This window comes from Chelonia mydas, chromosome 2 (genome assembly GCF_015237465.2).
Source record: "Chelonia mydas isolate rCheMyd1 chromosome 2, rCheMyd1.pri.v2, whole genome shotgun sequence".
NCBI lineage: Eukaryota > Metazoa > Chordata > Testudines > Cheloniidae > Chelonia > Chelonia mydas.
Window position 1 is genome coordinate 218,455,271 of NC_057850.1, and position 19,933 is coordinate 218,475,203.

At 40.2% G+C, this 19,933-nt stretch overlaps 1 protein-coding gene and 1 pseudogene across 5 annotated transcripts in view; both read right to left on the minus strand.

Moving 5' to 3' along the window:
• CDK14 (cyclin dependent kinase 14) overlaps positions 1–19,933 on the minus strand; it is a 505,722-nt gene that overhangs the window by 305,464 nt on the left and 180,325 nt on the right. For all 5 annotated transcript variants that reach the window (XM_037890727.2, XM_043541222.1, XM_037890728.2 and 2 more), the window contains one exon: positions 10,108–10,187. In XM_037890727.2, the coding sequence (XP_037746655.1) occupies positions 10,108–10,187 (80 nt within the window). The remainder of the gene's footprint in view (positions 1–10,107; positions 10,188–19,933) is intronic.
• LOC114019596 lies at positions 8,342–8,452 on the minus strand (annotated as a pseudogene).

Below are 19,933 nucleotides of genomic sequence, written 5' to 3' on the forward strand. Positions count from 1 at the left end.
TTATACCAGAGCATCTCCTCGAAAGGAAGCAGGGCTGTCTGCAAAAGGCTTATCATATTTTAAAGTGACCGAGGATGAGGAGAGGATTCCGGCCATTGCAAAGAAATTCAAGGGCACTTAAAGAAAGTCTCAACACATTCTTGTCTTTCTCGAACTGAGCCCAAGAACACAAGCCAAAGGAAGATCACAGCTTTCACTTTAAAAAAATCACTATGTAATTTCTAGCCAAACTGTGGGTAAGATATTCTGGGGGGGGGGGGGGGGGGGGGGAATACATATTCTGCGAAGTAGATTAAGCTATGAGAAACTGGAGAAAATTACAGCTCAGACATTTCTGACATACCTGAGCCTCTCTGATCTGATGACAGTTCATAGTTGAGTTTGTTTAAAATTCAGGTTATGATTTCTAATGGGAAATGTCGCCATCATTTTACATCCACATCCCAAAGAATCCAAAACATCACAGATTCTCTTGGAGAGGAGATAAACATGAATGCTGCACTGGGCCTATGAACAGCAAGAAGCCTGGAAAGGAGTGTGAACAGATTCTGTTCACTCTCCACTGCTTCTAGCAAACTGAAGAGAGGCTGTACCATTTCATCAGCATATTGGAAACAGAACACTGCATAATTTGGAAAGGCTGAAACCATGCGACATGGTGATACTATGGTGTCCTCATGCAATGCATCCAAGCAGAATTGGAAGCATAGTCAGAGAGAAGCCATTTAGCTCTTAGTTAGCCAGCTGATGGCAAGAGAGGCAGTCATTTTCCTCAGTGATGGCCAGCCACACTCTGTTAGGCTTATCATCTGCCTGTTTCAGCCAGTCACTTCACAAGCCTCTCTCAGTCACACGGTTCAGAAAAAAATTAAGGGAAAATATTGCAAAAACTGCAGTGAGGGGGGGGACTACAGCTGGGAAAAATTATGCGGGGAGGGGAGAGTTGGGCAAAAAATTTTTACCAAATCTTCCCCCCCCCCCCCCCAGGTAAAAATGCAGGCCCTAAATATCTTGAATTCATGTGAATTTTACCAACTTGTTTCATTCAAAACAAACCCTTAAAAAATGCCAAAACAGTTGAAATGTTTCCTCCCAACATTTTCAAAATCAACTGTTTCAATTTGAAATAAACTTAAGGAAATTTCAAGACAGAGTTACTAAAAGTAATTTTAAAACAAAAACAAAATTTTAAAACAAAAAAAGTTTGAAATGAAAATGAAATACTTCATTTTGCATGAAACAAAATGTTTCCTTCAGCCTAAACCTTTTCCCACTTTCTGATTTGCCGAAAACATTGAAAAACATATTTTTGGTTCAATCCAAAAATTTTTTGTTTTCTTTGTTTTTCAAATTTTTGGAATTTCCAGAGAACCATAAAATCTTACTATTTACCCAGTTCTGGAAGGGAATTTTCTGCAGGTATGCCCACGCTCCAAGTAACTACGATCCAAACAAACTTCTCTCTCTGGGAAATTAAACATAAATGAACAGTAAAGAAAGATCCTGTATTGCCAGGGAGATGGACTGCATTACCAAATTCATTTTCTATTTCTAACTTCTATGATTAATGGTAGCAGTCCAGTGAACAATAGGCCTAATACCGTTACTCTTCCAAACGGTACCATGAAATCTTTGCTAACTAAAGGCTGTTAAGACCCCGGTTTATTCATCAGCCAGAAGTCAAAAGCTGTAACAGCACAGTACTTCCTATACTATGTTGGAGCATTGTTTCAGCATGGTCTCATGAGAAAGACAACTTCTGAGTCCCCAGTATCATTGTCTGAGGTTCTCTTCAAGATGGCATGGATAAACAGTCTGTGTATATATATATATTTGGTAATGAACATGTATGGCTGCTTTATAGAATCATAGAAATGTAGGGCTGGAAGGGATCTCGAGGGGTGATCTAGTCCAGCCCCCTTCACCGAGGCAGGACAAAATACACTTAAGACATCCTAGTTTGGCATTTGTCCAACCTGTTTTTAAAAACCTCCAATGATGGAGATTCCACAACCTTCCTTGGAAGCATATTCCAGAGCTTAACTATCCTTACAGTTAGAAAGTTTTTCCTAATATCTAAGCTAAATCTCCCTTGCTGAAGATTACGCCAATTATTTCTTGTTCTGCCTTCAGTAGATATGGAGAGCAATTGATTATCACCCTCTTTATACCAGCCCTTAAAAAAATTAAAGGTTTACCAGGCACCCCCCCCCCCCCCGCCCCAAGTCTTCTTTGCTCTAGACTACACATGCCCAGTTTTTTTAACCTTTTCTCATGATCAGGTTTTCTAAACCTTACATCATGTTGGTTTCTCCCCTATTGAATCTCTCCAATTTGTTCACCCTTTAAGGAAGATGTGGTGCACAAAACTGGACACAATATTCCAGCTGAGGCTTCACTAGCGCCGAGTAGTGCAGAACAATTACCTCCTACGTCTTACGTACGACACTCCTGTTAACGTACAACAGAATGATATTGACCTTTTTCATAACTGAATCCCAATCTTGACTCAGATTCAATTTGTGTTCTATTACAGCCCTCAGCTCCTTTTCAGTAGTACTACCGCCTCCATAGTTATTCCCCCTTTTGTAGTTGTGCATTTGATTTTTCCGTCCAAGATGCAGTACTTTGCACTTGTCTTTACGAATTTCATCTTATTGATTTCAGACCAATACTCCAATTTGTCAAGGTCATTTTGAATTCCAATCCTGTTCTTTCAAGTGCACACAACGCCTCCCATTTTATAAGCACATTTTTCACTAAATTATCCAAGTCATTAATGAAAACATTGAATAGTACTAGATACAGAACAGACCCCTGTAGGACCTCACTAGATACATCCTCCCAGTTTGACAGCGAACTATTAATAAGTACTCTTTCAACCACTTTTGCACTCATAGGAATTTCATCTAGACCACATTCCCGTCATTTGCCTATGAGAATGTATTGTGGGACTGTCAAAACCATCACTAAAATCAAGATATATCGTGTCTACAGCCTCCCCCCACCCCATTTCTTGGGCCAGTAACCTTGTCAAAGAAGGAAATTAGGTTGTGGTTTGGCATGATTTGTTATTGACAAAATTCATACTGGCTGTTACTTACTATGCTATTGTCCTCTATATACTTACAAATTGATTGTTACTATAATTTTACAAGCATTCTTATACAATTGTGTTTTTCATCTTGTATCCAATAACTGAACATACAATGAAATAATACATTGATTTCTGCAGGAAACCCAAGAACTGTTAATCTTCTGTGTGTTTTCTGTTTAGTTGCTATTTGACATCAATTCTCCAGAGAAAAAAGTCTGATGGAGAGCTATTTTGTAATCTTGGAATTTTCCAAGTTCAAAGAACAGGCAGTTTGTGTGGTTTGTGGCATGATACGGGACTTGGACAATTCTGATGGAAATCTCTAAGCGTTTAAACTTTTATTTTTTGGGGGACACATGGACTATATGGATGAGAATGAAATATTTTGTGCCATTGTTTCTAACCCTCTTGACTGAAAATGAGCTAAGGCTTAACACAAAAGAAACAATGAAATGCAGATTCCAATTCTTTATAAAGGAAGTACATTTTTGTATTATATTTTTGCTATTTTTAGCTTTTGTAACACACCAATAGATCAAATACTTGACATCTATACTACACCACTAAGGAAAGAGTGGAAGGGGTCATAAACGAGATCATATATTTGAATTCCTAGCTGTGTATTCGAAGTCTTAAAATTTTTCTATTTGCAATAGAATGTGTTCTACAATTATTCAGACCTGTAACCAGTACCAAATACATACTGTACTTATGTTAAAAGTTCATTAGGTGAATGCTTACCCATATTGAATCTTGAAGTCCAGTGTCAGTGGTAGGACACGTCTCACGTGCGGAAGTATTACTACTGTTTTGTAATGCAGTAGCAACCCAGGGTCCCATTCAGGCCTGGGACCCCATTATGCTATGCAGCCTACAAACACGCACAGGTAAACACAGTCCCTGCCCCATAGAATTTATCATCGAAATCAGTGTTTCTCAAACTGTGGGTTGGGACCCCAAAGTGGGTCACGACTCCATTTCAGCCCTGGGCAGTGGGGCTCAGGTTACAGGCCTCCTTCCCGGGGCTGAAGCCCTTGGGCTTTAGCCTCCCTGCCTGGGGCAGTGTGGCTCGGGCAGGCTCAGGCTTCAGTCCCCTCTCCTGGAGTCATGTAGTAATTTTTGTTGTCAGAAGGGGGTCGCAGTGCAATGAAGTTTGAGAACCCTTGATCTACATTATGTATTATATAGGGCCCTACCAAATTCATGAATATGAAAAAAGCATCATGGACCGTGAAATCTGGTCTGCTCTCTGTGAAATCTGGTCTTTTGTGTGCTTTTACCCTATACTCTACAGATTTCATGGCGGAGACCAGCATTTCTCAAACTGGGGGTCCTGACCCAAAAGGGAGTTGCGGGGGGGTCACAAGGTTATTTTAGGGGGTCGCAGTATTGACACCCTTACTTCCGCGCTGCCTTCAGAGCTGAGCGGCCAGAGCGTGGCAGCTGTTGCCCAAGTGCCCAGCTCTGAAGGCAGCGCCCCACTAGCCGCAGCACAGAAGTAAGGGTGGCAATACCATACCATGCCATCCTTACTTCTGCGCTGCTGCTGGGCTCCCAACCAGCAGCCACCCTTGTCCAGCTGCCCAGCTCTGAAGGCAGCTCCTCCACCGGCAGCAGTGCAGAAGTGAGGGTTGCAGTACCACAGCTCCTCCCCCCGCCACGACAGCCAAACACACACACAATAACCTTGCGACCCCTCCACAACTCCTTTTTGGGTCAGGATCCCTACAATTACAACACTGGAATTTCAGATTTAAATAGCTGAAATAATAAAATTTACTATTTTTAAAATCCTATGACTCTGATAGTGACTAAAATAGACAGTGAATTTGTTAGGGCCCTAATTATAAAAATTGGATTACTACAAATAAAGAAAAAATGAGCAACCAAAGCTAGGTAAAAATTAGATAAATGCATCTTTCAGGATTAAAAAGAAATGATTTAATTGAAAAACTGATAACATTTAAGCAATTCTTTGCTTAAATATATTTGCTTTCTTAATGTTTGGAAAGGCATATCTCAGGAACAGTAAGTGACTTAATATTAAAATACCAGGATTGTGTTTAATTAAGAATAATCAATTAAGTTAAACACAGCAAAGTTGATAGAGATATAGATATGGGAGGATAACATATGAAAAGAAGGACAAGCAATGTCATATTCTATGAGAGATGGCCAGCCTGCAGATGCAATAATTTTAAGAACCTGCCAAAGAAAGGAACTTCAGAGTAAATGAGTTAAGTTCACAAAGCAAGTTAGACATTCGGCTTCGGAATGTTTGTCTATACACGTACATGGGAACAGAGAGCTACAAAAATGCCTTCATATTGATCATGAAGAATTTCAATTACCCAGATATCAAGTAAGGTAAAATTGTGGTATGATCAAGAAAAAGTTTGTTTCTAGAAGTAGTTTCCATTACACAATTCAACAGCCAATTTAGGAGATCAAAGGTTCTGCAAAGCATATTACAGGAAATTAAGTGGGTATTATACATGAGATAAAGGTTGAGCTGGTGAACTATTGCATTGGTTGTAGTGATTTTAATATGATTTTTTTTGAGATGCCTACTGATATTAATACTTCCACGCAGCAACAGTGATTGCTATATTGAATAAACTTGAGCCATATTTAACACAGGGAAATATACATTGGCTAATGCAGCTTTTATAAAAGTGACTTTATATGAAAATATACTAAGTAAATCATTCCCAGATCAACTGATGTTTGAAACAGGACACTGTAGGCCAAATTCAGAGAGGATGAGGGAGGTGATAAAATCTACACATTGGTATGCTAGCAGAAAAGAATCTGAGTTTATGTAATTCACATGCCATGCAGTCAAGAAGGTGATGTAGGTTAAAGGAGTGGCCTATTTGAACTCACACCTACTTACACCCTCTTGCTAGCTGCTTTTCTTACTACTGTACATCTTCTCTCTTCTGGCTCCTTGGAAGCAAATTAAATTAGCTTTAAGAAAAGGAGGACTTGTGGCACCTTAGAGACTAACAAATTTATTTGAGCATAAGCTTTCGTGAGCTCACGAAAGCTTATGCTCAAATAAATTTGTTAGTCTCTAAGGTGCCACAAGTCCTCCTTTTCTTTTTGCGGATACAGACTAACATGGCTGCTACTCTGAAACCTGTCATTATGCAAGGCACTAAATTAGCTTTGACTCAGTGAGCTAACTTCAGAGGTGACAGGGACCCAGCAATTTGCATGTCAGTAAGCAAGTCTGCAATGCTAAAGCAGCGTAAGACAGGGCAGGGAGAACGTGCAAGATAGAGTCACTTCTGAATTTGGCACTATGACTTCAAGAGGCAACCAGACAGCAAGAACAGATGAGCTCTTGTAGACCTGATCCTATTTTCATGCAAATGTACCTCTGACTCAGAAATGGGAAAAAGATGTATAGAAAATGTATGCTGTCGACAAAATTACTCTCAGTCTCAGCAAAGTGTTTCCGCTGAAGTTTTCAGGGACATGACAAAATTTATAATTACTATTCTCTGCTTTTGTGGTATTCTGCTTATTTATTTTTTTGTTCCTCAGTTTCATTTACTGTTCTTTACTTCGCTCTCTTCCCTTTTTGCCTAACCTCACTTATTTTTCTTCCCCCCAATCACATTGTTTTCAAATGCTTTATTTTGCTGCATTTCTTAATTTAATCTTTTTCCCAATTGCTTTGTTTTCCTTTGAGTCCCATTCTATTGCTGTCACAATGGCAACAATATGCTTCTCTACACACAAGCCAACTACAAAATTCCCTCAGCATGAGTACTGCTCAAGATTTCAGTCTGTGACTTCCCCTTAATTAGCATCACACAACATCTCCAACAGGAGGAACACAATGCAGGAATTATATTTCCCCCCCACAGCTGCCTGATGAGTCATGAGCGATGTTAAACAATTAATTTACACCAATTTTAATTTATAAATTGCTGGATTTTTGCCTGAATTTGATGGAAAATTAGAAAATAGGGCATGAGTCAGCAAGAATAAAAACTGTCTGGCTTCCACATTATGAAAAGCTCTGGAAAGAAGTCTGTGTGTATAACTTGCATGCCTGCATGCAGTCCTCTGGCTCATGAAACACATTTTTGGCTTATTAGATCAACACTACAATGCAAATAAACACTGAAATTAGAATTTGACCTCATTTATAAATTGTAGCTTTCCAGCTCCTGCTATTGCAGTCCAAATTGTAGGGCTGCATCCTTTAATCAGGGGGTGGAAAAAAAGAAAAACTCTTCAAGCAGGTTTAAGTAGCTCAGAGTCTCCCAGCCTCACCACTTTTTTTTTTTTTAGTCTAAACTATATCGGACCTCTCCAAGAGTTCAATATAAAGTATTTATTCTACCTTCCATTTTTATGTCTATACCTAGAACTATGTATGCCTAGTACAGTTCCGCCTGAATACTGAAAAGATTATCTTCACTTACATTTTTCAGTGTATTTTTCTATCCTTTTCTGGTTCTCAACTAAAGTTTGTGTTCACCAAAAAATAAAAAAATACACTTTTCCCCTTCCTCTCCCCAACCCTAAACCACACATAGCTTACATGTCACACAAAAGCTACAGAAATAGATTTCCATGTGGCATCCACAACCCTATATGGAGGTTCCCCAGCCTAGAAGACAGGAATATTCCTAAGAAAAATCTGTTGGGCGTTGATCCAAAGCCTGCTGAAGTCAAGGGAAAGATTCCTATTAACTTAAATGGGCTTTGGATCAGGTCCCAGTAAAGATCATCATACATAATTTGAAGCATGTAGGAAGTCCCATTGAAATCAGGCGAGTGCTCACGCTTCAAGTTTCATACATGACTAAGTGCTTTGTTGGATAGGGGCCTTGGAGTATTAGCATTTCAAGCCAGGCTGTTTGTGGGCTTCTCTATGCTAGAAAGTTTTCCTGCTTTAAACTATATGAATATCAGCTGGGCTGACCGGAGCTGCCAAGGTCCCTTTTCAACCAGGCGTTCTGGTCAAAAACCAGACACCTGACAACTCTGCGGGGCCACAAGCAGGTTTCCGGGGGTCCACCAAAATAAACCAGAGAGCAGGGCCAGAGGTTTCCGGGAGTCCACCAAAATAAACCAGAGAGCAGGGCCAGCATTAGACTCCCTGGAGCTTTGGACAAAAACCCAACGCCCCAGTCCCGCTGCCTGGGGCTGAAAGCTGAAGCCTGAACAACTTAACTTCGCAGGGCCTCCAGTTGCCTTGCTTGCTACCCTCTAACGCTGGCCATGGTTTTTAATCTACTAGATCGGCAGAAAAACAGTTGTTGTGGCACAGATATTAAACTGATAAGAACAGAAACTACACTTGATCTGAGCTCCAAGGAGCCGAGAAGGCGGGCTGTGGAATTTTTATAGCATGTCGGGGGGGGGGCTCAGAAAGAAAAAGGGCTGAGAACTCCTGCCCTTTGTAACAAGTGAAGATTAGTAGGATGATCATGTCTATTCACTCTTAAAAAATCAGCACTAAATTCACTAAAAAATTGGGGGCAAAATGATTTTAAATATCCGCAGCTCAGTCTCTCAAAAGACAGACCGACACCGGGTGATATTAACACTGGAAATGGGAGTTATGTTACATGCTCCTAAATATCAACATGGTCTCAAGAGCAAACTGTTTAAAAGTAAATAATATCATCTATTCACATGATATTTGTTCGAAAATGTTTCATATGTCAAATGAATCAATGAATATTATTCTGGCAGCACTACAAATACAGACAATGCAAGTTTCCTCACACTAGCCCATCAATTGGCACCTAACCCATCCTGGGAGGACTGGTTAGTACAGTATTAAATGCGTATGCAACGATGTTATGATCTGTTCTGCTGAGACTGATAAGAGGGTCAATTGGGCTGGTGTTCTGATATGCCATTAACCTTTCTCCCCACTGTAGGAACTGCACTGGGACTGTCAAGATATTTCATACAGACCACTGAATAGCTGTATCAGAGCTTGCTACCAACCTGAAGCTTTGTCTACACTGGCACTTCGTCAACAAAACTTTTGTCGTTCAGGGGTGTTAAAAAAACAAAAACAAAAACACACACCCCCGAATTACAAAAGTTTTAACGACGAAAAGCACCAGTATGAACAGTGCCACTTGTGGGGGGTGGAAGTGTTTTGTCAGCAGGAGAGCTTTCTCCTCATAGTGTAGCCATACCCTGAGACAAATCTGAATCAGTGACCAGAAGGTAAAAGGTTTCTTCTTTCACCACCAGTCCCTATCTTTGGCACTCACCAACAGAGTATGCCCATTTAAACAAGGCATATGCAGCAACTTCTGCAAAGGAGCTTGCGGCAGCCAAGCACAGATACAGAAGCTGTCACCAGGGAGCAGCCAGGGTGGCTGATAAGAAAGAACAGAGGGAGTGGAGCAGAAAGCATGACAGACCTCTGACACTCAGCTAGAAAAGAGTCATCCCTAAGCCAGACAGTCCAGAGGTGGCAAAGAGGGAGGGGGACAAAAACCCAAACAATAAACAGTCAGTTCTTTAAAAAAAAGGTAATCAGCCACCCTGTTTTTAAGGAGCGTGCTATATTTGTCCCTGAACCTACATGGCTCTCAGTCAAAAAATGCAGAGATGTGTTCTATATGACTATCTTTCAGAAAATATGGTCTCACATAAACAAAAAGTTCTCTCTCTCCTCATTTTAGGTGCTGCTTCACAACAAGCAAAACTTCCCCAACATATTACACCAGTGACAGTCCCCACCCCCCTCCCAAACATACATTCTACTTAGTATGTCACTTGTACCCAAATAGTAGTTCTCAGACAAGCCAAACCACAGAGGCACAGATTTGTTTTATTTAACATGAACTCCCACGTTGTAGGGAGGTTTTGATTTTTGAAGTACCAAAGCCACTTCCTACAGGGAACATAACCATATAATTTAAAATCTCAAGCTATTCAGTATAGCCTGGTATTGGAAAGAGTGAGTGCAATGCAATTAAAAAACAAACCATGAATAATCATTAAACATGAGTGCATACCTTCCCTGATAGCTGTAAATGGAGTTCCTTCCTCCTCTTGTAATCTAATCACCTTCAGCGCCACCAGCTTCCCATTTACCCTGGTGGGCAGGAGTAGGGGGGAGAGGGGAAGAAGGAGAGGAAGGAAAAAAAGAGAAACATACGCAAAATTAATTAAAAAATGAATACTCCAATAATAGGGCTTATTTCCCATCATGTCTTTAGTTTCTCCCTGTCATTGTCAGTGATTCACTTATGGCACAGTAAGAAACACTTCATAGCCTCCATAATGTCAGCTTTAAATATTCACATTCATGTAATCCAAGAAGTGATCTCAGCTTTCTATGAGTCAGCCTCTGTTTCCTTTCTATCATAGCATTAAACTGGAAGCTTTGTTTAAAGAAAGCATAGCATTGTAAAAATATGGTTTATTTCTTTGATCATTTAATCCAAACAGAATTTCAATCAATAATTCCACATATGGTATATCCATTTTTATATTTATTTTTCTCTTCTCCCTGAACTATGCCCCACAATAATTACCTTCCAATAGTCATGGAAATTTGAGGTGGAAAATATCTGTTAGGTCATTCTGTCCATTTCCCATTAAAGAAGGATTATTCCCTAAAGTACATTCTTGAGTGCATTGCTCAGACTAGTTTTTTATTATGATGACACCCATTTATAAGGTTTAAAATAATGTTCCCCCATGGATCAAGCCTCACAACAGATGTCTGTCTCTTTTCAGTTCTATTCAACTGAAGTAGTTTCCAGTATTTAACATTTAAATGTAATTTCTGCCTAATCTGCCCAGTCTGCTCAGACAGTTTATCCAGGTGAAGGACTCAGATGACCAACACCATCTTCAACAATCTCCTCCTCAAAAGTGTACTCCTGCATTAGGACTTTAAGAGACTCCCTGAACATGAAAAGGATAGTTGGGGGTAGCATTCCTAAAATGGTATGATGCAGTTGGCAACAAGGATTATTATTACAATTTCTTTTAAAAAATATTTAAAAAATTAGAGTTTGCAGCTGAAGAGCCCAGGAGACTGACAGAGCTTTCGTACTCCAGTAGTTGAGGAGGCAACTTATTGCACTGAGCCTTAAAATATGTTGTTCTGAATCTTGCAGCAAGATGACACGGACATCTAATCCAGTGATCAATTCAGTTGCTCCCTCAAGCTTTATTTTTTAATATTTAATTACAGGGTTGCTACTGTATTTTTATTCTCCTATTTATTAGTAGTATTTAACATTTACATTGTAATAGTGCCTAAAGGTATCAACTAGGTTGGGCCTAGGTGCTAGGTACTGTACAAACATACAAAACTCAAGACACCTTAAAAAGGCCTAATTTTTCAAAGGGTGGGGTGCTCAGGCCCCTTTAAAGTATCCCAAGTATCCCAGTCACTAGTCACCACTGGAAACTTCATCTGAGAATAAATTAGGAGGTTCCACTTATTAATCTCTGACATTTATTTGTATTTAGATTTTGGTAACAAAATACACCAGGTGTCTTTTAGAAAGAGAAAACAACAGTCTTTGCCCTAACGAGTTTAAAATCTGAATACACAAAGGAAAGGTGCAAGAAAAATGTGTCTTCAGGAGGGATTTAAATGAGGAGAGGGTGAAAGTTTTGCAGACCCAGGCCAGGAAAGGTGTTCCATGTCTAGATGGCAATGTGGAGGTCAGCAGGAGAAGCAGAAAAATAAGATATTGAGGCTGGCATCACTGGTAGAGTGGAGGAGATGGGGCGGTGGGGGAAATGTAACAAGAGACAAAGACTGGTAAATAGGGAGAGGAAGCGTTAGGAAGGGGTTGTGTTATATAGGTTATGCTCTTTTTTTTAGTCTGAGGTTATTGGTCTTTCTTCTACCTAGTCACTTAATTTTACCACAGACTGGCAATGGAAGTAGAAAAACTATAACATCAATATCGATGAATCTTCGTGTTCTTAATTTGCAATGGATGAGGCAGTTGAGGGGAGAAACGTGGTTATCATTAGCATTTTGTATGATATTTGTCATTTGCTTTGGTAGAGCTCTGGGCAACTATTAATGCTATTGAAATGATTCAACTCATCTTGAATGCTTGGTTGCTCAGGGACTGAAATATCCTGTTTTTGTCCCAAAGATACCAGTCTCTTACCTTTCAAAAAACAATTTTCATCTGATCTGGTCCCAGTTAATTATTCAATTGCTAAGAGCTCTTTTACTTTAGTTCATTCTCTTCCTTAAGTGCTTATTTTGGGGCAACAGAAGGTGAATTATCATCAGTTAACAGTGATAACTGGATGTATTTTCCTCTTCCAGCTGTTCCCACTGAGGCAATCTCAACACTGTCATGCCTTGTCAGAAGTGCAGATGCGGCTATCACAGAATCCTTACAATCAACACTGAAGAAAACTGTCGTGCTGAAAATTAGCTCCCCAACCTATTAAAATCTGCCCATGCATTTATTTGGAAGATAATCAGATCATACTTTACAATAATACCAGGATGAATGGCTTAATCTTTGTCTTCTACGACTGTCTTCTATCGCTTATGTTATTATATTCAATATTGGATTAATTATTATTATTATGAAAGATAAGTAGGAAATACTGCTAGGCACAGAACCTTTAGGCAACCTGACAATATGACAGTATTGCTGTATCTTCTGACATCTAGGATTGTTTATAAGGCAACTCTATGCTCACTCTTCTCCCCAATCAAGATAAGGATATTTCACTTATCTCAGCATCTCCCATCCACATTGCTAATTGCTTCATGGGTTCCTATTAAGGACAATATTGATTATAAAATCATTGCATGGTCTTATTCCTTTCTAAACTAATAGGCTTGCGCTCTCTGCCTCCTCTCCCCCAGCTCCAAAAATTCCTTGAGATAAGCTGCAGAGCGTCTTACCATCTCTAAACATCATCTGAATTAATTCTCATCTAGGGTCTTTGTTCACTCTGGCCCTCCGGTTATCACTAGGAGCTGATGGATAGAATATTTAGACCCAGGAGAATTTTAAAAAGTCTCAATTCAATTCATTTTTGCTCACTGTTTTAAAATTACTAGTTTTGGAATTTTATTGTAAACTGTTTCTAGCATGCTTTGCATGAAAGGCGTTAAAGAGCTATGGGTTTATGTAAATGTATATGGCACATAATAAATTGTGCATATTTTAAAACATAAGTGAGCTTCCGACCATTTGAACCAGATGTTTAAAAAAAATCCTAACAAAATGTATACGTTACACAACATTTTCCAAAACAGACTGTAATGCCAGCAAGACCCAAATGAATTACATGGAGAAAACAGGACTGTTTATGGGAAAATGTCGGCGATTAGAAACAATGTAATGCTCTAATCATGCATCATTAACAAAATCTAATACTAATGAATATAAAGCAATTGAGGGCTAATTGGTTTTTCTAGCATAATATGGATAATGCATATCTAGGGAACAAAAGGTAAGAATGGAATACTATTTATTTTCACAAGTTCTTCAGTTATATTTAAATGTAATAAATGTTTTAAATATAATACCCTTAATGGGTTCAATTTACATAAAATTCACCACTAGGATTTCAATCTGTTTATTTTGTGAGGAATTTTATTGCTGGCTAGAGTTGAAACTTAGTTCAAAGCTCTAGTAAGCACAGACTTTGAAAGACAAATCAGCAGATGGCATCTATACTGTTCTCTAATTCCTGATATTACTCTCATATCTCAGAAAAAAAATTATTAAAAATTTGACTCATGATATAGTTATTCATTTACATAAAGCTAAAAACTTTTATAAGACCACTAAATCCCTCATATTCAACAAAACGTATTCTGTAGTTATAACAGCTTCACAAACAGATGTCCAAAGCCCCACAGAGTTAATAGTCTTAATAAAGCCATGCTCTACTAGCATTCTGCTTTGAAAGGAAACCTGCTATAAAAGTAAAAAGAAAAGGAGGACTTGTGGCACCTTAGAGACTAACCAATTTATTTGAGCATGAGCTTTCGTAAGCTACAGCTCACTTCATCGGATGAATGTGATCACTTCATCCGATGAAGTGAGCTGTAGCTCACGAAAGCTCATGCTCAAATAAATTGGTTAGTCTCTTCATCCGATGAAGTGAGCTGTAGCTCACGAAAGCTCATGCTCAAATAAACTGGTTAGTCTCTAAGGTGCCACAAGTCCTCCTTTTCTTTTTGCGAATACAGACTAACATGGCTGTTACTCTGAAACCTGCTATAAAAGTAAATCTGTAATCATTTTAGTCACTTCATATTACTCCACAGAAGAAAATTTGATCTCACATTCAATGAAATATTTCTTTTAATCATAAACATTTGAGAAAGTTCAGTGTAAATATGGATTATATATTTCTTCTGCAGAAAAGAGTTACTCATAACTTTACCAGTTCTGCTAACAATGTATTTTTTCCTGTAAGTATTCAATAGCCTAAAGTGAACCTGCCAATATATCTTTCCAGCTTCTCTGATACTTTTTTTTAATTATTAAAAAGAGTTGAAGGCAAAACTATCTAGTTACTTTATTTTAAAAAGCAGAAATCAATTAAGTAATAAATTAGGGACTATTTTCTAGAGTGGCTGTTTATTATGATACGCTTGATAAAAGATCTAAGGCTTCCAAGAGACATGGTAGATTTAGAATATTCATTTTTGCACAGCTAAAATATTACAACTGGGACTCCGGGAACAAATCCATCAATTCTTCAAAGAATTCACAGTTTAGGTTCATAGGCAAGAAGACACAATTTTATAGACCTTGTTTTTGAATAAGAACCATGAACAGAGTGAAAGAATATTTACCTCCAGATCCACATCCTCCACTCAAGACAAACTACATTAAGCATAACTAATCATATTTTATAAAAACATATATACATATACATATCTCTATACGTGTGCACACATTGTGTGTGTGTGTGTGTGTGTACACGTACTCAACCGCTCTCTTTTTAACACATGACTATTGAAAGAATATGAATTACTACTAACAGTTTCTAAGATTAAGAAAACAGCTCTGTCTGTAGTTTGCTCTGTGCCATACCAGTGAAATGTACATTATATGGATAAGTCACAAAGGTAACTAGGTACTAAGTATTATGTTTAAAGTAAAGATGTCCAATAGACATTAATAAATTTGAAATAAATGTACTATTTGTACAAGTAAAGATTAAATAAAAATCCTCTTCAAAACAGGTACAAAAGTCACTGGTCATAGGGACACCTATGGTTCTAGAAATGGCAAATATTCTATTAATATATTTTTTAATGGAGCATGCACAGAGATAAAGAACAAATTTGTTCCTGAAAGTAAAGACCATGGTACTCTCTTCCTGTTATCTGAGCAGAGGGGAGAAAAGCAGCATGAAACTGGGACAGATAGCATAGGAAAGAACAGAAGGCAGAGTTCCTTGCCACACTTTTAACTCCCTTGGGAGCCTGCAGAAACCACTCTGTAGGTCTGAAGGATCCCAGAACAGATCTGGTAGTGTGGCTGCAGAAGGGTGACATCTTTTATAATTTTGTAGTTTGATGTCTCATTTGACCTCCTATTGGAAGGTATTGTGTCATTCTCAAACGGAAAACACACTGGTGCACAATGACATCTAGTTTGGGGACTCCGTAAGGCATGTCTACACTTACGGCGGCGTGTAAAATACAGACATTACACACCCAGCTAGCACAGGTATAAACAGCTGTGTAGATGGTGAGACACCACTTAGGGGAGTAGAGTGGAATGCCCTACATGTCCGAACCTTATGGTATGTACCCTATACGGCTCTCTCCACCTTGCCGCCGCCTTTCACTGCTGCACACCACAGTGACAAGAGTGGATGCAGCTGGCTTTCACCGTTCTTTGCCCATATTCTAGAACGTGCTGCCAGTGTAGACAAGGCTTTAGTGTTTATTCTGTCCCCCAAACATGTACATATTTCCTATTATCATTAGATTATCATTATTATTTTTATTACTATGACACAAGACACCTGGTTTCTGTCCCAGCTCTACCACTGACTCACAGCGTGACTTTGGGCAAGTCATAATTATTCAGTGCCTCGGTTTCCTCACCAGTACAATGGAAATAATAATGCTTATCCACTTTTGTCAAGTGCTGTGCGAGTTACAGATGAAAAGTGCTCATTATTATCAATATATAGAAATACAGTATACACAGTATGCCAGTTGCCATTGTAGCTAGGTGCTTATACACACAGAGATACACACATGCACTATCTAGCTACATATACATAAACACACACTCTTACTATTTGTTTCAGCAATGCATTTGGATTTTGAGAAATTGATTATAGGAATGAAGACTGTGATTATACATTATAGGAATGAAGACTGTGATTATACATTCATTGCGATTCTCAATTCTGGACAATTCTTAAAGCTTTTAAACAGGAGAAAATAGTATGTGTAACTTCTTTCAATGCTTAGCACTTCGTTAAGTGTCAAACTCTCCATCGCCTGGCATTTTAAATTAAAATATTTTTAAAAAATTTGCTCTTGTTCAGCTAAAAGTCATTGTGATTTGATAAAGTATTTATTTATATTGGTACACAGGCTTAAAAAAGGGCATCTATCCATATGTTCTAGGAACCCTTGATATAACTTAAAAACTTGTCACAGATAATCTCCTATGGGTAGCAGTACAATTTAATATAACCCCTACCACCACCAGTACGCACTATGCAGGAAGTCGGACTAGATTACTGTAATGGTAACATCTGGCCTTAAAATCTATAAATCTATATTAATTTCACAACTACCTGGTTGGGTAAATAGAAAGGTCCCTGCTTCATTTACAGCAGGTCACTAGTTTTGTATAACTACAGGAAAAAGTGGCTCGGAATATATTTAAATCACAGAGGGAAAGGTTCAAAACTAATTAGTTCCGTGAAACCAAAACAATGAGAGTTTTGCAAAAGCATGAACCAGAGAAGATCTTCTTAACCCTGTTGGAAAGAGTTATCAAGGTGTGAGCATGGTCTGAAGGAGCTCTCCCCTGACATCGAGAGATGAACTGGAGGTAAAAGACTTCAGGATCAGACTGTATTGGCATAAACACACCTACTCTGCCTAGGTATTCAGCTGACAGGTTGCGTTGCCAAAGTGATACATTTTGACTAGTGTTGGGTAACAATATGGTTTGGTACTGACTGCAGGGGCAATGAAATGTATGAGTAAAAGGGGAGTAGAACCATGCTCAGCATGCCTTGATTGAGGGGCTAGCCCTCAACTGAACTGTACTCGCTAAGCAGGGGTTAGGGATGCCAAAGCTCGGTGAAAAGAGAGAAAGGCTGGGAACAGGTGTTCATACCTGTGGTGTGGGCTCTGCCTAAGAGTCCTAGACAACATTTGACCTGCAACAAAGACAACTGAGTCATTGTTTTGCTAAGTGATCACTAGAGCTGAAGTCTCTGATAATCAAGTCTTGCTGCTGAGCCTTCGATCTGCTGCAGGACAGTGTTGCTGCAAAGGAGACTGCCCAGCCTGCACTCGCAGTGAGGGGCCCCCAGAAAGCACCGAAAGCTGGGTTAAGTGCCGGAACCTCAGCATGTGGCATTGCACAGAGTGGCAGGTGGCAGCAGAGAAGCAACAGCAGCTCCACCACCACCACCAGAGTGAACGATGGTGGCAGACTGAACGGTGGCAGCAGCAGCCAGTGACTGTCTCATCAGGTGGTGAACAGAGTGAGTCAGCTGCAGAAGCATCAGCGGCAGCTGAGTCATTGCTGGATACTTCCCCCTTCTCTCCCCAACCCCCCACCCCAAAGAGTGGGAGGTGACCCCAAATGAACACACCGTGAACTCTGGGTCTTTGCTGACCAAGGACAGCCAACTGTCAGTAGGGTGCAGTGGAGGGAGAGAAGAGTGATGTGATTTGTTAAAGGGACATTCATTTGTTGGACTTTCCCATCACAAGATGGGAAACTGAGGCAAAGGACACTGCCTAACGCACTATGGGGTCGGGTCAGCTTATGAACGCCTGTTTTTTGATTGGTTGTGGTGTTTTCCCAAACTAAGGCTTGGTTCCCTTTCCCTTTTAATAAAAGTTCTCAGACTCAGTACTCAAGAATGGGGAAGGATTGCCTCTTAGAGGCACGCAGGGATGGTGTTAAGTTTTCCCAGATTACTGGGTGGGCACTCACGTTGGTTCTGTGTTGTAATGTTCAGAGGAACCCCTAGATGTTGAACCTGGCCTTTGCTTCTGCCAACTTCACCTGGCAGAAGGGATACCTGATCAACATGGTGAACATTCCAAATACGAAAATGAAGCTAAAAGGAACAAGCCATGAAAAGTGAGGTGAAGATGTGTAAATTAAGCTGCTGCAAGTAAAATAGACACTGGGGAGCATGTCATAATGATGCAGAATACTGCGTTGGTACAGTGAAAATTATACCTTGTGTAGCTGCGGATCAAAGCTGTGGTTAGCTGGGAAGAATGACAGGAAAGACACGGCATGCCCAGCAGGCTGCCAAAGCCCACAGGAATTGCAACAACACACACATAAGAGAGCCAGCGAAAACCTACAAGAGCCACAGCTAAGAAAGCAGCCTGGGAGGGAAAAAGATGATGTGAATTCAGCAGATGCACAAGGAAAAATATGAGCTCAAAAATAGGAAGAGCAAGTAACCCCAACAATCACCTGTCAGGGACTATGACACCACAAAATTGAAAAGCAGACTATGAATATCCATGTGCATAGGGAAGATGATGTATTATTTGAGTGCCACAGTCCCCCAGAACATATGAAAAAATAACCATAGCCAGCTAGTTGTTCATAAAGGGTACTGGGATATAGTGAGACACAAACAAATATATACAATGGTTAAGCCATGTGTTGACTGTATAAGTCAGGGGTGGCCCAACCGCGGCTCGCAAGCTGCATGCAGCTCTTTTACAATTAAGGTACAGCTTGCTGAGCCCCCCATGCTGCTCCATTCTCCACCTACCAGAGTGCGGGGGGGGAGGGACTCTCAAGGCTTCTGCCCTGCAGCAGAGTGGTGGGGCTAGGGGCTTCTGCCAGAGATGACTGGTGCCTGCTGAGAGTGGGGGGGGGGGGCACAATTTAAAGGTTCAGCCCTCCCCGAAGCTTGAGTCACACCCTCCTCTTACTCTCAGCGGCCCCTCCCTGCAGCTCCCAGCTATTTGCTGCTACTTCTCCCCACAGCCACAGCTCGCAGATTGCTGGCTCCAGCAGCTGCGGTGCAGGGAGGGGGCCCAGCGGCACCAGGTGGCAAGAATCGGGGGCAGATGTGACACCACTTGCCCCCCTTACACATTGCCTCTGGTTTCTGCCCAGTGGTGAGGGGGGGGTCTTGGGGTTTCAGCCCCGTGGGGCACGCCTGCCTGGGCGCGGCTCTCAAACTTCTGAAGATCATCATGTGCGGCTTGGAGGGTCAATAAGCTTGACCGCCCCTGGTATAAGCATCCCTCATTGTCATAAGGCCTTAAAATCACTTGGAAATTGCAGCTACCGCAGAATAAGATGGCTGACCTATTTGAGTGGTATTTCACACAGATGTATCCTTCAAATTCACCACTTGCTTCCAGTGGATTCCCAGGTGAAGATTAGAAGGTATTGGCTTTGACCTATAAAGACCAAAAATGGCCTGGCTACCCAAGAGACTGCCCCTCTCCTCATAGTAGATACTGAAGCTGTTGTGATCAGCTGTGGAACTCAAGCTCCCAGTTCAAATAAGGAACAGCAAGGGTCCTTGACTCTAGAACTTACTCCCCTTATCCTGAGCTCAGATCTATTAACTTTAATGACACTCTACAAAGCCTATTTATTCCCCAAGGTTTTCCCTCACACAATT